Below are 21,281 nucleotides of genomic sequence, written 5' to 3'. Positions count from 1 at the left end.
TCAGCTGGAATCAGTGGGGAAGCAGGAAAATCTCTTGTCCAGAGGTCAGTCATTCATTCAACAAACATGTACTCAGCACCTTCTGTGTGGCTATAGGAAGATGCGGATCCATGTAGGGAGAAGAAAACAGAAAACCTGCCATGCCTCCAGGGAGCAAGAGAAGAATGTAAATTTAAACGGCCCAGGGAAGATGGGTCGGGAACTCGGCTGGACACCTGGAGGCTCAGGCTATAGCTCTTGTTCCAGTCAGGTGTCCAGCCTGTGGCCTCCAATTTCTTTCCCATCTTGTACCTTAGGCTCCTCAGCACCAGCCTCAGGAGCTGCTCTCAGGGGCCTCTGAAGGAGAAAGAAAGGCCTTGATGAAGACAAGCATGGGCCTGGAGGGGCTTTGACAACTGCCAGGGAAGCGAGTTGCCATAAGCAACAGGTTGCTGCCTGGGCAAACACCCTGGGATGACCTGAGGGTGACCTTTAGCATCGCAGGAGGCCAGGGTGCTCTGCAAAACACAAAACCCATCAAGCTTTGCCTGCCTGTCTAGCCCCTCCTCTGCAAAGGTGCCCACTACCCCTACACCCCTGCACCCCCCAGTTTCAGACGAAGGCGGCAACTTCAGGAGGCAGCTTCTGCGAGGCAGAGGGAAGAAGGGGACGCCGCCACTCCCAGACTGACAGCCAGCAGTGGAACACTGCGGAAGCCCATCACCCACCCATCTGCTGGCGTGCTCAGCCCACTTCACCAAGCCCACATTCACAGCCTCCGTCCACAACTCAGGCTCTCAGCAAAGACCTGAGCTGAAGTGGAGAAGGCCTACGGGGCAGCTGGGTTACTAATACCACCCAGCCGGCTGCCCACACACGCAGGAGAGAAGATGGGTGCATTCTTCTCTGACAAGCAGTGATGAATGGCCACCATGCTGCCTGGGCTCCAGGCAGACACCCAGACAGCAGGCTGACCTTGGGCTGCATGATCCTTATCTTGAGGTGGCAGCAGCAGTAGTGACAGTGGCAGCAACAACAGGGGCTCTGGAAGGGTTGAACACCTGACTGAAGAAGCTTCCAGTCAGGGGCCACTACTCCATGTTTCTTCCTTCCAACCCTGCTCTGTGTTTAAGCATGAAGTCACAAAGCCACGAGGCAGAGGCCAGGAAGCCAGCAGGACAAAAAAGCCAGTGTGCAAACAAGGCTGAGAAGTTACAGAGGCAATCTACAAACCCACCCTCTGCCAGGCACTGTGCCAGGTTCTCTGTATATATCTCCTCTTTGCTCCTTCCAAGAACCCTTTCAGGCAGAAACTATCATTCCTATTTTGTAGATAACACTGAGGTTCAGGAAGGATAAATAGTTTGCCCACAGTCTGGAGTCGGTACGTGGCAGTGTCAAGATGCAGATTGAGTCTTCTTTGACTGCATGAATAATGAAATTCCCCCACACAGTGACAAGGGTCCACAGCGTGAAATTCACAAGTCAAAGGATGCCTATGTCTCATTACGACAAGGAGCCCCCGTCTGCCTCCAAATGACATGTGACCTCCCAGAGAAGAGGCAAGGCTGAATGAGACTTGGGAAGGAAAAGACTCAGTCAATCCACATTAACACCTGGTAAAGGTCTCACAACAGCACACGCCCATGTGCAGAAAATTCTCTGTGCATATTGGCGTGGGCTGCTTTATCCACCACTCATGTAACACCAAGAGAAAGAAGGGTGTGAGCAGGTGGCACCTTCCCCACTCCTCCCCTCGCTCAGTTTCTGGCAGGACCACATCTACTTTCACACCTGCCGAAGTCACCAGCCTAGGTCACAAAGTCGGGAAATTGCAGCCAAGAGGTACGTACGTTAATGATGACACCTTTGTCGAGCAGGCTTTGCTTCTTGGCTGTCATGACAAAATAGTGGGTGCAGTCCTTGTAGTAAACGATGTTCTCAAGATCTATGCCTGAAAAGAGAAGCATTCACAAGCTCAGCGTTACTTCCTCGGCACCAACTGTGTGCCAGGAACTGTACTTTGCCTCATTATTGGTCTCGTTATTTATCTGCAGTATATTCATGTTAGCCCAGTTTTTAAGGCATACAAGGCTGGCAAAGATAAAACAGAGTGTTAGAATCTACCCAAGTCAAAGCAGCTAGCTTCTATAGTTCCATAGAGGCATTATTCTTGTTAAAACTCACAATGTCTGCAGGGGTTGTGGGCCAGCATTTATAAGTCAGAGGCAGGTAATTGTGCAGAAAAGCCAAGTGCCGGCCATGGCCACAGAAGCTCAGCAATGACACGGCTGGGATTTGAACCCCAGGCCATCTAGCTCCAAGTCCTGTCCACTGTGCCCTCCATGCGCCCATGGCTGCATAGAGCTGTGGGAATTCTCCAATGACCATGCCAAGGAATATTTCTACCATTTCCCTGCTTGGATGTGAAAACCCAAGGGCAGTGGTAGGAACAACTCAGGTTAGAAGGCTGGGCTGTATCTTTTTGCACTTTCCACCAATCACAAGACACTTTACACACTAAGTTCCTACATTTAAAACCATGCTGTGCAATGAGAGCTTAGCTGCATGGTTCTCAAAGGGAGGTCCCTGGCCAACAGCATCAGCATCACCTGAGGACATACTAGCAATGCAAATTATCGGGGCCCTTCTCCGGACTCACTGAATCAGAAACCCTGGGGATAGGGCCAGCACGCTGTGCTTTAACAAGCTCTAGGTGATGCCAATTCATACTCAAGTGTGAGGCTAACTGGCTTATTTGAAGGGAGATAAAGGAGCAGCCACATGGCGACATAGCATTTACACAAGGCGTGCTGGGTAACTCTAGGAACACCTTTATTACGGTTAAATAGGAAACAGGCATCAATGCAGAGGGCCCCCAGGAGAATCAGGAAGGTCACAATTGTCACTGTCTGAGGGCATTGTTGTGAAACAATGGCCGAAGGTGACAACCACAGCAAAGTTTAAAGGAAGTTCACTGAAACGTGGAAAAACACACTCAATGTCCTGCTCTCATTTATATTGAGTGGCTTAAATATTTACTTTCTTGGGTTTTAGGGGAAGGGAGGGTTGGAGGATTCTCAAATCATTCAAAAAGACACCATATGCTGGCAGGAAATATTCAAGTTTTTAATGAAATAATGCAATGGAGGTGAAACTCCGAGGGTCATGCAGTGGCACATACCCTCGTGGCCAGTGAGAGGTACAATCTCGCTCAACAACTAATGCCATTCCTAGAAAATGATCTTAAATAATTTAACAGAAACAGTGTTATCTGTAACAGTAAATAACTGGAAGGCCTAAATCAGAGGTCAGCAAGTTTGTGTGTGTGTGTGTGTGTGTGACAGACCAGCTAGGAAATATTTCTGGCCTGTGGGCCCTATGGTCTCTTTCATGACCTCTCATGGTGGAAGCAGCCATCAACAGTCATGTAAAGAAATGTGTGGCTGGGTGACAATCAGCTTTTATTTATGGATGCTGAAATTTGAATTTTAAATAATCTTTATGTATCATAAAGTATTTTTTTGATTGTTTTCTTCAGCCTATATATATAACCATTCTTAGCTCGAAAGCAGTATAGAACCATGTGGCCAGCCATAGTTTGCTAATCCTTGGTTTCAATGCTTAGGCAGTGACAGTACATCAATTTGATGAGATATTCCACAGCCCCTAAAAGTGACCACCAGGAGGATGATGTTTGGAATGTGACGCTGAATGAGAAAAGCTGAATAGTGTGGACACCGTGATTTCAGCTGCAGTCATGTAACAAGCAAGCATGCCAGTGGAAAATTACAGAAAAGGAGTAGGTGAGTCTGAAGACTATTCCCATGCGAGGTGGTCAGATTGCGGATGATTTATTTTCTGTATAAAGATTTTATTTAACATTGTTGTTCCATTGCTTTTCAAGGAGAAATATGTGGGTTTTTTTTGTTTTTGGTTTTTGAGACAGTCTCTGTCAACCAGGGTGGAGTGCAGTGGTGCGATTTCGGCTCACTGCAACCTCCGCCTCCCGGATTCAAGTGATTTTCCTGCCTCAGCCTCCTGGGTATGCTGGGACTACAGGCATGTGCCACCACGCCCCGCTAATTTTTTGTATTTGTAGTAGAGATGAGGTTTCACCATGTTAGCCAGGATGGTCCCGATCTCCTGGCCTCATGATCCGCCTGGCTTGGCCTCCCAAAGCGCTGGGATTACAGGCATGAGCCACCGCGCCCGGCCGAAATAAATGTTTTTAATCAGCTTAAGAAGAAAGGAAAAACATCTGGAATTTACTTAATTGGAGACAGGCAACTCATCCCCCTTTCCCCTCACCCTGTTTTTCTCTGCTGTCCCTATTACCACCTGATGAGTCACTGCTTTATTTGTGTTTTGACTGTCTATTCTCATAGAACATAAGCCCAGGAGGGAGGGATTGTGTTTTGCTCACTGCTCGTTCTCAAGCCCTAGAACAGCATCTGGCACATAGTAGGCATTCAATAAGTATTAGTTGAGTGAATGAATCAATACCTCCTATCCTTTAGGCCCATGGCCGGATGACAACTGGTGCCAGTACAGGTTATGTTCCTGGGCATACCTGGATGTTCCTCCTGGGGAAGGGCAGCTGCTGCATTGCACAAAAGCACCTGGGAATCTTCAGGAACCATCCATAGGTGACTGGCTCCCTCCTCAGCATTCCCTAAATATCCTGCTGACCTCAGGTGCAGTGCTGGCCACCTGCCTTAGAATGGTTTATACAGATATCCCTTACTGGACAGGGAGCCACTGTGGGAGGGATCGTGTCAACTTCCAGTTTGTACCCCACAATACTGAGAATTGACACGTAATGAGCACTCAGCAAATGTCCACTATCTCCTTTCATGTACAGCATCTAGAACATTCCCTCAAGAATCTCTCTTGTCCCAGAAGGAATCCTGTCTGTATCCACTGTCCTAGGGAAAATCGTTGCTTCCACTGTATCAGAGTGAGTCCCTCCAGGCCCAAGAGCCCAGAAAGCCAGCATACGCCTCTGCACACCTTAGAAACTGCAAACTTTAGACCTTGGCCTGGTTGGGAGAAAGGTGAAGGTCCCACCTGTTTCTTCTTTAAGGTCCTGAAAAAATTTCTGATTGAAGATGAAAGCCACGCCGCTAATCTCTTCCACCTTGGCCTCTGCTGTGCTGTTTCTGTTTATGAAGTTGGCGGTGATGGCAATTGCCAGCTTCCCACGGAATTCTTTTCTTCTGAACCCTGCATGAGGAGAAAGGAAAAACTGGGTCTATCTTCTGGATTTGGTGTGAAAACTGAACACGATTATTGGGAGAGCTGCTCCCAGATGCCTCCCAGGCCGGAGAAACCAGGATTCTGGATCTCTAGAGGACAGGAGCGGGCAGAAATGCTGAGGTTTGCTCCCAAGGCCTTTAAAAGTCCGTGAGATTTTGTCCTTTTCTAAAACCTATAGGACCTGGTTAGGCTTCAACAAACAGAAGGCCAAAGGGATCCTTCCCAACCCTTTTAAGGATGTGTCAGGCATTGTTGCTACATACACTCATGAGAGACCCACACACACTTTGAATTTATAGAATTAAAACTACTCTGTTAGCATTTCTCATGGTGCCACCACCCCTGGCCCCCTTGAAAAGTAGATTACGTTGAATTCCTGCAGGACAGGGATTTTAACAAAGTTTCTTTGTATCTCCATTTTTTGGGGCTGTATTATGTCCCTCTCCAACACACACACACAAATTCATGTGTTGAAGCCCTACCCCAGTACCTCAGTATGTGACTCTATTGGAAACAGCATCATTACAGGTGTAATTAGCTAAGATGAGGTCATACTGGAGTAGAGTGGGACCCAGCTTACTCCAGTATGACTGGTGTCTTTGAAAAGAGGAAAATAGTGCACCAGTTCCCAGTAACTGGCACTTAGTACATCTGCAATGCATATATAAATGAATAGATGGCATTCTAGCTCTCATTCATTTTTTGTTTTGTTTTGCTTTGCTTTTCAGACAGAGTCTCACTCTGTTGCCCAGGCTGGAGAGCAGTGGTGCCAATCATGGCTCACTGCAGCCTCGACCTCCCAGGGTCAAGCGATCCTCTCACCTCAGCTGGCAAGTAGCTGGGACAATAGGCATGTGTCACCATGACTGGCTTATTATTTTTTAACTGTTTGTGGAAACAGGGTTTCATCATGTTGCCCAGCCTTAGTGCTCTAATTCTTGTTTTCAATGATTTACATTAAAATTGCTCTTGAATGGCAGTGCTATGGAGGATCATAGCAGCTGGTGCAGGGTAAATGCACTAGACAGCAATAACTGAAGCATACCTTTAGAATGACCCTGTATGGCTGATGCACCTGAATGTGTGTTCTGAGCTGGGGAATCCAGGAGTGGCCAACCCCAAAACTTGTTCCTTCTCTATGAGGGACATTTGAGCTCCTGGCCCATCCTGTGGAACACGGACCATACAGGGGGATCCAGGCCCTGAGTTCTGGGTTGGATGAAGGTTGCCAGGTGGAGGTTAAGAGGAGGGTGTTAAGTGAAAATGCTGTATAAACTGCCTGCTGTTTACAAGCAGTTGTGGTTTTCCTGCCCAGGCTGCCACCCTGGGCTGTGAGGTTGTGCTGTCCAGCCCGCCGCCATTGGACCATTTCTGTAGGGAAGCTGGGTCACCTGTCCAGCCCACCGCCACTGGACTCTCTCCCTTGTGAATCCCTAATAAAACCCCATGTCTATTTTGCTGGCTCTTGGTCTCTTCTTCGGTGTCTTGAACTTGGTACTTTCCCTATTGAGGTTAATAGGGGTTCGACATAACAGATGGTCACTTTTCAACACTGTATCTCCCTCCTAGTCCCCCATCTTGCTGTCATCTGACCTTTCCTGAGTGCCCCTGCCCCAGGCATGCTGTGTACTTGGTGTAACACCAGGTGCCTGTCACACAGGTGCAGACCTCCAAATACAACCTTTCCTTAGCCACCTGTGGGAATGCCCCGCACACCTGCTCACCATGTACTCCAGCCTCACGTTGATTCTCAACCATCTGTCAAAAATCCCTTTTAGTGACAACCTTGAGTTTCTCTTTCTTTCTTTCCTTCCTCCTTCCTTCCTTCCTTCCTTCCTTCCTTCCTTCCTTCCTTCCTTCCTTCCTTCCTTCCTTCCTTCCTCCTTTCCTTTCCTTTCCTTTCCTTCCTTCTTTCTTTCTTTCTGTTTTTTTTTTTTTTTTGAGATGGGGTCTTGCTCTGTTGCCCAGGCTGGAGTGCAGTGGTGTGATCTTGGCTCACTGCAACCTCTGCCTCCAGGGTTCAAGCGATTCTCCTGCCTCAGCCTCTCGAGTAGCTGGGACTACAGGTGTGTGCCACCACACCTAATTTTTTGTATTTCTAGTAGAGACAGGGTTTCACTGTGTTAGCCAGGATGGTCTTGATCTCCTGACCTTGTGATCCACCCGCCTCAGCCTCCCAAAGTGCTGTGATTATAGGCGTGAGCCACCGTGCCTGGCTAATTTTTTGTATTTTAGTAGAGACAGGGTTTCACCGTGTTAGCCAGGATGGTCTTGATCTCCTGACCTTGTGATCCACCTGCCTCAGCCTCCCAAAGTGCTGTGATTATAGGCGTGAGCCACCGTGCCTGGCTAATTTTTTGTATTTTAGTAGAGACAGGGTTTCACCGTGTTAGCCAGGATGGTCTTGATCTCCTGACCTCATGATCCACCCACCTCAGCCTCCCAAAGTGCTGGGATTACAGGCGTGAGCCACTGCGCCTGGCCAACAACCTTGGGTTTCTATTCAATAGCCCTCCTTTAAGTTGTCTTTCATTAGACCTTTGTCAAAAGGGTCAGAAATGGCTATTATTCTCATCTAGCATTTCTTAGCTGGGGGTGATTTTGTTCCCAGAAGCCACTTGACGATGTGTGGAGACATATTTGGTTGTCGCACCTGGGAGTGCTACCAGTGTCTGGGGGACCAGAGGCCAGGGATGCTGCTAAACACCCTGCAATGCACAGGGCAGTCTCTGTGACGAAGAATGGTGTGGTCCCAAATGTCTGCAGTATTAATACTGAGAAGCCCTGCTCTAGTTTACCTATTTGGCCCTGAGTGGCTCAAATGGCTCCATCACTTTCCACCCTTCTTTCCATGTTCATGAAATGCCCAACTATACTCAAGCTGACAATGGGTCCTGGATTCTCAAATATTCTAACTTACACTGTTATCAAATGTGCAAATTCCAACAGTACTACATCCAAGTTGGCAGCTTGCCAACTTTCTCTGTCAGGTATTGATGACCAATGGTTGGGGAGGTGGACATGGAAGGTGAAAGGGGGATAGTAAACAGCCCCGGATATGTGGCAGATGGGAAGGTCCTGGGCCAGGAGGCCCATAAATCCTGAGTTTTCTAAGATCAGCCCTGTTCCAGGGAGCATGTCCCATCCTCAGAGTGATGTGTCCTCTCAGTCAGGCGTCTGCAGCCTGTGGCTCTTGAGGTAGCAGGCTCAAAAAGCAGAACTGCCCTAATCTAAGAGATGCCATCTGGGGCCACATTGTTTACAACCCGTGGTCTCAATTTAGCATGGTTAGTATCAATGAGTACAGCCTGTGGGTGGATCAGTCTTGGCGTTAGGGTGGAGGGGGTGGAAGCATTTCCTGGCAATGGGGTTTCTCTCATACCTGACTGGATCTTACCCCAAGAAAGACACTATGCTTCAGCTTTAGAACTCAGAGAAGTGTGGCCTTTGTACCTTGACAGTTTGGCAAGACATACCTGCCTGCCCAGCAGTGGGTGTACTTAAAAGTTACAAAAAGAAGTGAGTTCCTCCTTCAAGTATAAATATTACATTTGAAAGTAAGCAAATACCATTAAGAGTATTATAAAAATGCTTATCTTAGCTGAAGTAAGTATGAAAGTGCTTGGCACCACGGCTCACCCTCCAGGAGGTGCTCAATAAGGGATGTTCATTTTCTCCCCCATGGCACTTTATCTTTATGAAGCATTTTCACACACTACTCCTTTCCCAGCCCGCATAACAACACTTTGAAAGGGTTCTGTGATCCACATCTTACAGGTGAGAAAACCGAGGTTCAGACGGAATGAGATGGCTGTCCCCTGAACTGCCCACCCCACAGGTGGATGGGCTTTTCTACCTCAAGAGGGACAGGACAGTCTGCCCTCCTATCAAGACCTCCATCCAGCTCTGGCATCTGCATCTTGCCCACTTTCTCCAACTCTTCCCCAATGTACCCTCTCCCATTCCCATTCTCCATTCCCACAAGAAGAGTCTTCACCTTCCAGGGTGTTCCTGCGGCCATCGGCACCAATGATGACGTCAAACTCAAACTCCGACAGAGAATGGTCTGCAGGGAGAAATTCTGCCCGCCAGCCAATTTCTACCAGGACAGAGAAATGACATGAGTTGGCAGACAGAGGTAAGAAGACAGTGATTATACCCCCCGTGTGGTGGCTGTGAGAAATGGACAGTGCAGCCAGGTCTATGCATCCCAGAGAGAGCCTCCAGGGGAAAGGCTAGAGCAGTCCAGATTCACTCTCTAATCTGGTGTCCTCTGACCTGAGTGTCAGTTCAATCTAGGATGAAGTAAACCAGCAACACCAACTCCATGCCTGGTTTTGCTGGCCTCCACTAGGAGTCTATCCTCAATGCTCCATAAACTACTCTCATTTGCACCTTATTTTTCTCAGCAGAGTCCACCATCTTCTCTTCACATTCTCCCACATTCTTCAGTGACTCTCATTGCTAAACAGACCCAAAAGGATGTGTAGGGTGTAAGGAAACCAGTTTTAATTTCTATTGCATGCTCAAAATGTTCTGTTGTACAGTACACTGTCTTTTATTTTTTAAAAAATTCAGGTGAAGCCTGGATAATTAAGATTTACTGTCCACTAGAGGTCTGGAAAAGGTTAAGATTACAGTCTCTGAATGCCAAATAGTGAATGCTGTCCTGCTCCAAAAGATAACTAAAGCCTCCCCTAAATTTTCAAATAATCCAGGCAGAGAACAGGATAAAACAGAAATGTACCCTAAGCAGGGAACTACAAGGTTTCTGACACTAAGCTGGTCCCAAACTCAAAGCCCTTCCCAGGCAGTAGATGATTTTAATAATAAGTAAGATGCAGAGGCATCCGGAATAAACTCTCTGACAATGGTGTGTGTAAGGGATAAGAATTTAAACAAATATGCTAAAAGGAAAAAAGAGAAACATTAAGATATGCCTATATGGGTGAATATCATAGTTTATAAATGATACCTCAATATGGTTAAGAGTATTATATATAAAATAACATCTTGAACCTTATTTCACAGTTGCTCCAGAAGCTTCACTTCACTGGATTTTAAAATGTGCCATGGGTATAACAAGTACAGCCACATATCTATGTGTGAAACACACACACAGCTTGAAGAACACGTGAATGAACCTTACCAAACAACCAAATCTATGTCTTCTGTCCTACTTATTGATTAGATTTCCTTTGCCAAAGTAGCATCCCCTTGGGACAGGGTAACCAAATTATAGGTTTAATGGCTTAATCATAAATCCCCTTGGTACCAAAGAGCAAACCTAAAGTCATAGCAATGGTAAAAAAACAAAAAAAAAAGAAACAAAAAAAACAGAAAACAAACAAACAAAAAACAGTAAAATACTCTTCAGTGGCGTTATGCCAACCAGCTCTCAATAAGAATAACTCTTACAGAAACACCCTCTGGAAGCAGCAAATAGGATTTCTATTTTGTAGTATCTGCTTTCTAGGCAGAAAAGAACTTTTTTCTAGGCAGAACATTATACTGTACTTTGATTTTCTTGATCTTCAGGAGGCTCTAGAACCTTCACGAACTCCACGTTCACATGGATTTCAACTCCTAGCATCAGGGCCACCTTGAACAGGATGAGCTGTAGTTGGCGAATACCTGTCAGGCAGGAAGGAGACAGGAACTGTCACAGCAATGCCTGAACACCACCTATATGCAGAATGCTATGTAATCACTGCTGCTCAGTGACCTTTGAGCACAGCAATATACCAACAATGATCATTACTGAGCCGGATTATGCACCAAGAGCTCTATGTTTTCTCGTCTGACTCTTACAGCGGCCCTTTGGAATCGTTATTCTCGTTCTGTAGATGAGAAACTGAGGCTTAACAAGGTTAAGTGACTTGCTCAAGGAGACACAGAGCAAAGCTAGAACGTGAACCCATGTCGGTCCAATTTCTAGACCCTGTTCTAGCTGCTAGACGATGCTGTAACAAGAGAGACTCTGTCTTTCCAGCCTCCTTCCCCAGCTGGGCTCTAGGTTTGATGAAGTGAAGATGGAAAGAGGAGTAGGCAAAGACAGAGTAAAGGATCTCAGTGAAGTACTTGATCAGTGACTCATTATATGGGGCCTATGCCTCAGCTCTTAGACATCCAGTGGTGAGGAGTGGGTAGGAAATTCTCCCCACAAAGCTGGGTCATGGTTCCCCATCTCTTACCCACATTTCAAAACTCCCGCAGTGAGTGGAATCTAATTTCTCTGTTTTGTCTCCTGCCATTCAGCACAAATGGGTATGCCTCCAAATACTTTTCTGCAGAGTGAGAAGTTTTAAACTTTCTTTTTTTTTTTTTTTGTTTTTTGTTTTTTGAGATGGAGTCTCGCTCTGTTGCCCAGGCTGGAGTGCAGTGGTGCAGTCTCGGCTCACTGCAAGCTCCGCCTCCCGGGTTCACGCCATTCTCCTGATTCAGCCTCCTGAGTAGCTGGGACCACAGGCGCTCGCCACCATGCCCAGCTAATTTTTTGTATTTTTAGTAGAGACAGGGTTTCACCATGTTAGCCAGGATGGTCTCGATCTCCTGACCTTGTGATCTGCCTGCCTCGGCTTCCCAAATTGCTGGGATTACAGGCGTGAGCCACCACACCCAACCAGAAGTTTAAAACTTTCTGTGGGCCCTTCTGTATTTGGTGGGCTTGACTCATTTAGCATTTATTGAGCATCTATACTGTGCCAGGTGCCATGCTAGGCACAGGAGATACAGAAAACGCCTTCTAATGGAGGGAACATAGGTAAACAGAATGGGGCAAGACATGGTGGTTGGGGGAGGGTGGTGGTGGTAGAACAGGGCCTTAGTTGGGGTCCTGAAAGCCAAGAGAGGAGGGACTAAGAATATCAAATCCCATAGAGAGATGAAGGACTGTGAAGGTGACAAGAGGCCAGTGAACTTGGGGGTTTGGGAGCTTTTGTAGACCCTGGTGAAAATCTCTTTAGCACAGTGGTGGGGAACACAGCAGACTGCAAGGTTAGGAGGTTTGAATGGAAAGTATAGACCAAGTCTATGCCCTTCTTTCTAGAATAAATACCTTATAGCAAGGAAAGGTGGTGGGGCAACAATAGGGCTGGAGGTCTGGCATGAGGGGAGGAGCAAGAAGACTCAGTGATGGGGCAGGTGGAAAGGAAGGAAGGAAGCCAGAGGGACTGGAACTGGAAAGGAGGTGCCAGCTGTGACTTGGCATGACACATGAGGAAGGAATGGGTGCTGGGGCAGCAGCGGAGAGAAGTGGGCCTAGACCAGGAGCACTGGAGGGAGGCCATCTGCTAGGAATGAGGTCACTGTGCTGGAGGTTTGGAATGGCCACAATGGGAAGTGGAGGAGGATGTTAACACAGACATGAGGAACTGCTGAGCAGTGCTGAGTATGATGATGCAGCTGGGGCTAGAGATGTGGCTGGGGTGATCCAAAGCCAATCAGCTTAAAAAGCCCAATCCACCTCTTACCATGAACCACCCTACCAGGGGAGGCCTGGCCTCTCCTTATAGTTATGAGGTTCCTACTCAGTCTGGTTCCAGCACACAGTAGGTGCTCAATAAATTCTCCTTGCCTCCTTTCTCACAAGTACTGGAGCTACCCTTGACAATGATCATTCTGACTGTCTCCATGTTATTTCTAGAGTCCTACCAGCACTACGGCATGCTGCAGTATTTCCAAGGACTAGGGGTTCAATTAAAGCCCTGTTAATGAGGGCAGAGAAGGGCTCCTGGCCAGGAAGCCAGCCCAAACAGTCCAGGGTCCCACAAGGCATCCTGGTACCTGGCTCTGCCCCCCAAGAGAACTTGATGAGAAAGCGGTGCTCAATACAGTGGTTCTAAATTGGTAACCGGCATACATTCTTCCACGGGTGGGAGAGCACATCTTGAAAGCTGACACTGCAGCTCTCTGAGTAAATCCAAATTTCCACTAGAATCCTGGAATTTTCTCATCTCAAAGTGGGAATAAATTCTGGGGCCACAGCTGGTAAATTCTCCTGTGTCTGAATAAATTATACCCTACGTGACTGATAATTCTCTCCAGTTGTTCCCACCCAAGCCTCATTCCTTTTTCCCATCAATTCTTGTCCTCATAAGAACATGGCTCTCAGGGCCCTCCTCCCAACCACCTCTACAGAGAAATATTGGTTGGGAGAAAGCAGCTTTTAATTCTGAAGTCTGGGGACCATGGCTGCTTCTTGCTCACTGTACAGCATGGGATGCAAAGCGTTTTCCTGAGCACTTACTACGTGCTAGGCACAGTGCTAAGCACATTACAAACTTGACCTCATTTAATCTTCTTAGCAATTCTAGGAGATAGAAATTAATCACACTTTACAGGAGATAAAATTGAGGCCTGAAGAGTGTAAGGGATTTTCCCCAAGTCACATAGAAATGGAAGAGACATATTTTGGACCCAAATCTGTTCAAACTCTTGAGCTTTCCCCCTAGTGTTAACCTCCCTTTCATGGGTCACTATTGCTATAAAATCATCCCTGAGTATATGCTGGAGATTGGTTCCAGAACCCCTGAGTATACCAAAATCCATGCATACTTAAGTCCTACAGCTGGCCCTGTGGAATTCAAGTATACAAAAAGTCGGCTTTCTATATAGGTGGGTTTTACCTCCTGCAGGTGTTTGGTTGAAAAAAACTGAGGTATAAGTGGACCCTTGCAGTTCAAACCAGTGTTGGTCAAGGGTCAGCTGCATAGAAAACAGCTAAAGACCTCCCCGCTGCAAAGCTGCAAGAAGGGAGTCTGCCTTTCCCAAAACCTGTCTGCACATACCTAGTCCTGAGAGCTCCAGGCTTGAGGAATATCAGAGCAGAAGGGCCCCAGCACTCATCTCTCCCTATATGAGCATTCAGGGATGCCTAGGACCTGAAGTCCACATTCTCTATTTTCCTTCCTATTCTGGCTGAAGTCCCACCATGATGTTCTCTCTCTCTTTTTAAAGCTCGGATTTTTAAAACTTTGGTATGGGATCCATCAGGAAACAAGGATCCAATTGTTTCTTTCCTCTGCTCTGAAACCTGCCATGGCTCCCCAGCAACACCAGCACAATATCCAAACTCCTTTGTATGAAGGGTCTTGACTATCTGGCCCATTAATGGTTTTGTGTGGCCCCTTCCTCCAAATTCCTTTAGCAAGTGTAACTAACCCTATTAAAGCACATTACCACCAACAAAATCTCAATGAGCTCTGTCAGGGTACAGACTATGCTATTTACCTCTGCCTCTGTTTCTCTGTTTCACTCATTCATCCAACAGATGTTTATCAAGCATCCGCTATGAGTCAAGCATTCTTTCACGTCCTGGAGATAGTCTGGTGATTAAGGCATACTGCAGTCCCTGACCTCATGGTGCTTACAGTCCACTGGGGGATAACCCAGGGCCCAGAACAAGGCACAAAGCAGGCCTTTTACTAGACATCTGTTAGTCCGATATATGGTGCCCCCAGGGACTAAGATGGAACCAGCTGGGGACTCCTACACATGCAGAGATATGTCTCACCCAGGGTCAGTCCCCTCCCTTCATGGGATATCACTATAGACTTCACTCACTGATATGGTCGATGGAGCCAGCACAGAATTTCCCATAGAACTTCTTGGCTCCCAGGCCCCGAAGGTCGTGGATGGTGAAAGGCCAGAGGTGTAGCACATTGTTCCGGGAGAAAGTGTCCCTCTTCTCCACCACGACCACTTTGGCTCCCAGGTAGGCAAGTTCAATGGCAGTGCGCAAGCCACAGGGTCCTCCCCCAACGATGAGACACTGCAGAGGTGAGAGAGGAGAGAGAGTCTTGGTAACCTCTAGCATCACAGACATGAACCCCCAGTCAGCAGGGAAACTGAGGCACAAACCCCACTCTTCCTGAACCAACCAGCAAGTGCAAGCTGTGTACCTGTTAGGGCCTGTCATTCATCCACCCAATGTACCTTACCTGTGTGCTTACCACGCACCAGCCACTGCGCCAAGCCCTGTGAGGAGTGCAGAGGTAAAGGGACTTGGCAAGGAGGCACAGTAAGATGCACATGAAGTTCAGAGTCAAAGTGAACTGGGGTTAAGTCCCAGCTCCAGTATTTGACCACTTAGTTTCCTTATCTGTGTGGGTCTACTAATCTGCTCATAAGGTTATTGTAAATAAGATCACTTTTAAAAAGCATATGGTACATCTTTGTGGTCTTGAATTAAGTAATAGTGTCTTAGATATAACAGGAAAAGCACAAACAACTAAAGAAAAAATAAATGGGACTTCAAAATTAAAACTTGGTGCTTCCAAGACCACCATCAAGAAAGTGAAAAGACAACCACAGAGAAGGGAGAAAATAGTTGCAAATCATATATCTGATATGGGACCAATATCCACAATATATAAAGGATGTTCACAACTCAATAATAAAAATACAAATAGCCCCACTAAAGACTGGGCAAAGACCTTTCTTCAGAGAAGATATACAAATGGTCACTAAGTACATGAAAAGATGCTCAACCCCATTTGCCTTCAGGGAAATGCAAATTAAAGCCACAGTGAGAAATCACTTCATACCCACTAGGACGACTATGATAAAAAAGAGAACAGTAAGTGTGGTGAGGATATGGAAAAACTGAAACCCTCATACATGGCTGGTGGGAAAATAAATTGGTGCAGATACATGAAAACAGTGTGGCCATTCCTCCAAGAGTTAAACATAGAGGTTTAAACCATAGGAGCCAGCAATTCCACTCCTAGATATATATACCCAAGAGAAAAGAAAACGTGTTCACACAAAAACCTGTACGTGACTGTTCATGGCAGCATAATTCATAATAGCCCCAAAGTAAAAGCAACCTAAATGGCCACCACTGATGAAGAAACCAAATGTTGTATATCCATACAATGGAATATTATTCAGCCATGAAAAGGAAAGAAATTCGAATATACGAATGAACCTTAAAAACACTGTGCTAAGTGAAAAAAACTAGATACAAAAGAACACATATTGCATTTTGTTTATACGAAATGTCCAGAATAGGCAAATCTATGAGACAAAAGTGGATTAGTGATTGCCAGTAAATGGGGGAGGGAGAATTGGGGAATGACCGCTAATGGACACAGGGTATATTTTTGGAGGTTCTGGAATTAGATAGTGGTGATGGTTGCATAACTTTGTAAATATACTAAAACCACTGAATTGTGTACGATAAGAGGGTAAATGTGAATTATGTCATAATAAAAAACAGTTCATGAGAAAAAAACATGGTACAGAGCTTGGCACGTACTAGTGTAAATGGTGTCATTCTTATTGCTGAGACCTAGGCCCTATCTTCTAGGAATTCTCAGGCTAGGGGTAAAATACATAACTTATAAAATAAATAACTAGAACCTCACGTGGCTGTTTTTTTCTGGAGCCCAGAGGGAAAAGCTAATCCTGCCTGGTAGGTCGGAAAGGATTTTCACAGAGGAGAGTCTTTAAAATTATTACTTTAGCCTACATTTGTTGAACACTTACTATGGATCAAACGGTTTCAAGTGCTTTCTGTGTTTTAGCTCTTAATTCTCACAACAAATCTAAGCAACTATTATGGTGCCCCTTTCACAGATGGGGAAATTAAGGCACAAAGCAGCTGCTTAATTGGCTCATGCTTTTACAGATTGAAAGGGGGAGAGCTGGGATTCAAACCCAGGTAGTCTGATTCCAAAGCCCACCGTGCTGGACTGCTTCTGGTTTGCCAGGAATAAAAAGAAAAAAGAACATTTCAACAGAGGTTAACTGCCCTTTTCAAAGAGAAAGAGAAAGAAGCTCAAGGTGGATGGAGAGAAGGGTACTTTGGGAGAAGAGACGGGAAGGAGAGAAAAGAGGAGTTGGTCTGGAGTCAAATGGTGAAAGTCTTTTTTTTTTTTTTTTTAAGACACAGTTTCACTCTGGTTGCCCAGGCTGGAGTGCAATGATATAATTTTGGCTCACTGCAACCTCTGCCTCCTGGGTTCAAGTGCTTCTCCTGCCTTAGCCTCCGAGTAGCTGGGATTACAGGCATGTACCACCATGCCTGGCTAATTTTTTTGTATTTTTAGTAGAGATGGGGTTTCTCCATGTTGGTCAGGCTGGTCTCAAACTCCCAACCTCAGGTGATCCACCCACCGTGGCCTCCCAAAGTGCTGGGATCACAGGCGTGAGCCACTGCGCCCAGCTGGTGAAAGTCTTAAGTGCCAAAGACATATTTTATGACCTTGGTCCTCTTGGCATTTGGGCCATTTGGGCAGAGGTGACAAAACAGGATTCTGCACAAGTCCCACACTCGGTCCTCAATGGACACTGCATGCTAAAAAAGACAAGGATCCTTCCCCAAGGAAGACACATGATGACCTAGGATAGCTATATTGGGCAAAAGCCTTTTCATTCATAGAAAACCTTACAAGGAGCACCAATACTGTCTAAAACCAGAGGAAAATGGCAATACTGTGGCTGAAAGCATCAGAAGAAACTCTTTCCTAAGGCAGGAGTTTGCCTGGGGGATCTGACTACCCGCAGAAAGGCAACAGGCAAGGGCATCTGCACCCACTCCTCAGTTCTTGACATTGCAGAGGCATCTGGTAACTGTCCTTCTGCTTGAGATCAAACCTTATCTTAAAAAAACACATTCCCCTTCCTCTAGCAAATGTTCCATCATCCAGTTATCATTCAGCTGGGCCTGCAGGGTCCCAAAGGGAGGATGCAAACAAGCATATCAGGAGCTCCCACACCACAATCAGTGTGGCTTACTGGTTGGAACCTTCCAGAAAGTTTGTAGACACCTAATTAGGGGAAATGAAGTCACCACTGAGATCCAGCTCAAGACTTCAGGGAGTGAGTGGGTGTGCAAGCCCATGTGCTTCCTTTCTGGATAGAGCCACCGGGAAAGGACCAAGCCCCACTTCCCAAGCCCGGCACTAGTCAGTCTCTATCTCACTCTCCACAAACAGCTCCTTGGCTTGGACATAGCCAGACGATGACAGTCATTTCAAAGCACAACTCCAGGCCCCAACACTGGTGAGGTTTGCTTTGGAGTTAAGTTTGGATTCACTGCATTTCTTTGCAGTTAGCACATCTTTTCCTGTTTGCTGAGTTCTGTCCCTCTGGGGCCACAGATGGAGCAGGGGTAGAAGGATGTGGGGTGAAGAGGGGCAGGAAAGAAGGAAGGGAGCCCCCTGCATCCTTCTGTCCACCAGGCCCGACACAGCACTGCTCCCTGGACAAGGCAGGAGATCCCTTTCCCACCGGTCAGGGAGCTGCCGTGCATTTTGCGGGCAAACAGTAGCTGGTGTACAGTTTCTGATTCTCTTGGCTAAACCTAAAATCCCATTGGCGAAAACTCAGTTTTCCCACCATCCTGGGCCCCAGTACATATTTCGGGCCTGAAATTTCAGAGATGCCAGTCATACCATAATCTAAAGTCAAAGCAAATACCAACGGGCCTAATTATATAAATGGAGAAAATTTGGTACAGATGTTATCAAGGCCAGAGAGACGGCTTGTTGGCAGAGGCCACGCCAGGTTTTCTCTGAACGTACTTGTTGTGATTAATATGGGAACTCGGTGTTCTGACAAGAGGTCAAATACCATGGCAGCCACATGCCCGGGCAGAGGAGTGGGAGAGAGGAGGACTTCTCCAGCATGCCCACTGTAGATACTCTGGACACTAGATGTGGTCCAAACAGACCACAGATGCAAAGGGTTGTGGTAACTCGATCCGAAGGAGCTTTCCTCAGACCCAGCCAGGCCTTATGTCCAAGGAAGGAAAGCTTTTCATTAAAACTCAATGAGATTGTATGCTCCTTCCCTGTGCGCCCGTGAGCTCTATCCTTTCTGCTTCCCCAGAACAAGCTCTGCGGGTCATATTGTCTGTGTCTGACCCACAGCCAGTACAAGGGTTCCTCTAAGGCTGCCCCTGTCCTCTGTATTTCTGTGTGTTCAGAGCCCAATACCAGGCCTGCTACCTAGGAGGCCTCAATAGATAGCTGATGGATGAACTCTCCACACCCTCTCCACCTACCCAGTTCTGGTTCTGCATCCACAACTGGGATGTTCAGTTCACACCAGTTGGGGATTCACGTTTACAGATTCCCACCCAAACTAGGGGAGCCAGGGTCTGCCAGGGCCACCAGCATCATGGATGTCAGCATATCTGTGTGATCAGGTGACATAAATTATTACCCAGTGGGGAGCAGGGCAGAGCCAACACCAGCAGGAAATCCATTGTATAGATAAGCTCGGCGGTGTTCAGGCCTCCACGTTAGCACAGAGGAGAGACAAACACTACATGGAAAAATCAGCTCTTTATCAAGGGTCAGGATGGGGGGATGGTGACAAACTAACCCACAGTCAGGACACAAGGACTGGGCAGCCCCAGCTCACGTGTGACTCCTGCTTCTCCCCAGGGGACCCTGCAAACACAACCCACTTCTTGACATGGTGCATCTTCCAGCCGCCCCTCTCGCCAGCCCACAAGTGGACAAGTGTGCTGGGGCTGTGTTAGGAATGCATAAGAGATTCAGCCCCCAGAGGGAGATGCTGAGGGGACCAAGACCTAAGTCAGGGGTTAGCAGTCTGCAGGCTTCATTTCCGCTTCTGAATCCCACCCTCGTGTTCCTTGAGAGCTGTGTGTGCAGACACTGCAGCGACGGGGAGTGCAGAAGCCAGCACTTGACCAGGGTGTGGTATTCTCTAGCCCGCTTACCCACCCTGCACCTCACCTAGAAAGGATGGTTGTGAGACCTAACTGCATGGTGCCCAGCACATTCTACTTGCCAGGCACTGTCCTAATTGCTTTGTGTATTTCCTCCTTGCAACTGCCCCATGAAGGTGTTATTATCATCCCCATTTTAAAAGTGAAGTTAACTAAGGCACTGAAAAGTTAAGCAACTTCCTCCAGGCACCCTTATTAAGTCTCTTTTTGAGTAAAGAGGGTAAGAAATGTCTTTAAAGTCACATAACGAATAAGCTGTCAGATCTGGATTTGAACCCAGGTAGTATTGGTCCAAAGTCTGTGCTCTTACCGGCTTGACTGACAGTGAAGCCCGACCTTAGTGGTGAGGTCAGGATGAAGTGAGAGGACTTGGCTCCTTCCCTGCATTGAGCACACTGCGGCCTCCTGAATGGAGCTGGGGTTCAGGCTGGTTCACAGGGGCTCTGCATGGAACGAGCAAGCCATGTCCAGCCTGAGCTCCATGTGCTTCCACAGGGTGGGAGGTCATAGGCTGGACAGAGCTTGAGCCTGTGCAAGTCACACTGGCAGGTGCCACCACAGTGGGAGTTTGGGCTTGGATAATGCAAGCCTCCTTTGGTGAGGGTGGCCCTGGCAGCAAGCTGGGCATGGGGGAGGTCATGCATGGTGCCGTCTCCCTGGTAGCTGCAGCCCTCCCAGCACACTGACCTGCAGGCCAGCTCCCCAGGGCAGTGCACTGGTGCCAGGGACGTGCCACCATACTTCCTGGTGTGGCTCTGCAGCCTCCCTGGCTCTCAGGACCAGCCACTTATCTGAATCCAGGCAGGAAGCCCCTGGCTGTTACTGGTTTACCGTGAATAAGAACAGCTTGATTCAGAATCGCAGGATGGAGAGTTTTCAAATCCAAGGTGCCACCCACCTGCCAGAATGTGTGTGTTGGGGGAGAGTTTGCAGTAGGGGCCTGGCTGCATGGCCTCACCCCTGCAGGGCAGTGCTGGGGTTTACTCATGAGAGATGGGGCTAACACTTGCTGCCTGCTTATAATGTACAAAAGCTGTGCTAAGCATGTTTGAAGAAATACATCTCACTTCATTCTTACAGTAACCCTGAATTAGGCATATTCATCATCATTTGGCACATAGGAAACTGGAGCTCGGGAAGGTTAAATGACATGGCCATGGTAACAGAACCAGGGTGAAAACCTAACCTCTGATCCCAGGGAACATGCTCAAAATCACCTGAGGTTCTAGCTGTGGAGGAATCTCTGGGAGGGGGTTGGCCAGTAGGGGCTCCCCAGGGGAACTTGAAGTGCTGCTCTGGGCAAGGAGTTCCATCTCATCTGCATTGACACGGCCCTGAC

At 47.3% G+C, this 21,281-nt stretch overlaps 1 protein-coding gene across 17 annotated transcripts in view; it reads right to left on the bottom strand.

The window, feature by feature from the left end:
* LOC104668570 (F-actin-monooxygenase MICAL2) overlaps positions 1–21,281 on the bottom strand; it is a 245,519-nt gene that overhangs the window by 138,632 nt on the left and 85,606 nt on the right. For all 17 annotated transcript variants that reach the window (XM_030917640.1, XM_030917656.1, XM_030917641.1 and 14 more), the window contains 5 exons: positions 14,803–15,010; positions 10,756–10,872; positions 9,236–9,337; positions 5,050–5,205; positions 1,833–1,933 (listed from right to left, as the gene is read on the bottom strand). In XM_030917640.1, the coding sequence (XP_030773500.1) occupies positions 1,833–1,933; positions 5,050–5,205; positions 9,236–9,337; positions 10,756–10,872; positions 14,803–15,010 (684 nt within the window). The remainder of the gene's footprint in view (positions 1–1,832; positions 1,934–5,049; positions 5,206–9,235; positions 9,338–10,755; positions 10,873–14,802; positions 15,011–21,281) is intronic.

This window comes from Rhinopithecus roxellana, chromosome 15 (assembly GCF_007565055.1).
Source record: "Rhinopithecus roxellana isolate Shanxi Qingling chromosome 15, ASM756505v1, whole genome shotgun sequence".
Lineage (NCBI taxonomy): Eukaryota > Metazoa > Chordata > Mammalia > Primates > Cercopithecidae > Rhinopithecus > Rhinopithecus roxellana.
This window is presented reverse-complemented; position numbering and strand designations above follow the sequence as displayed.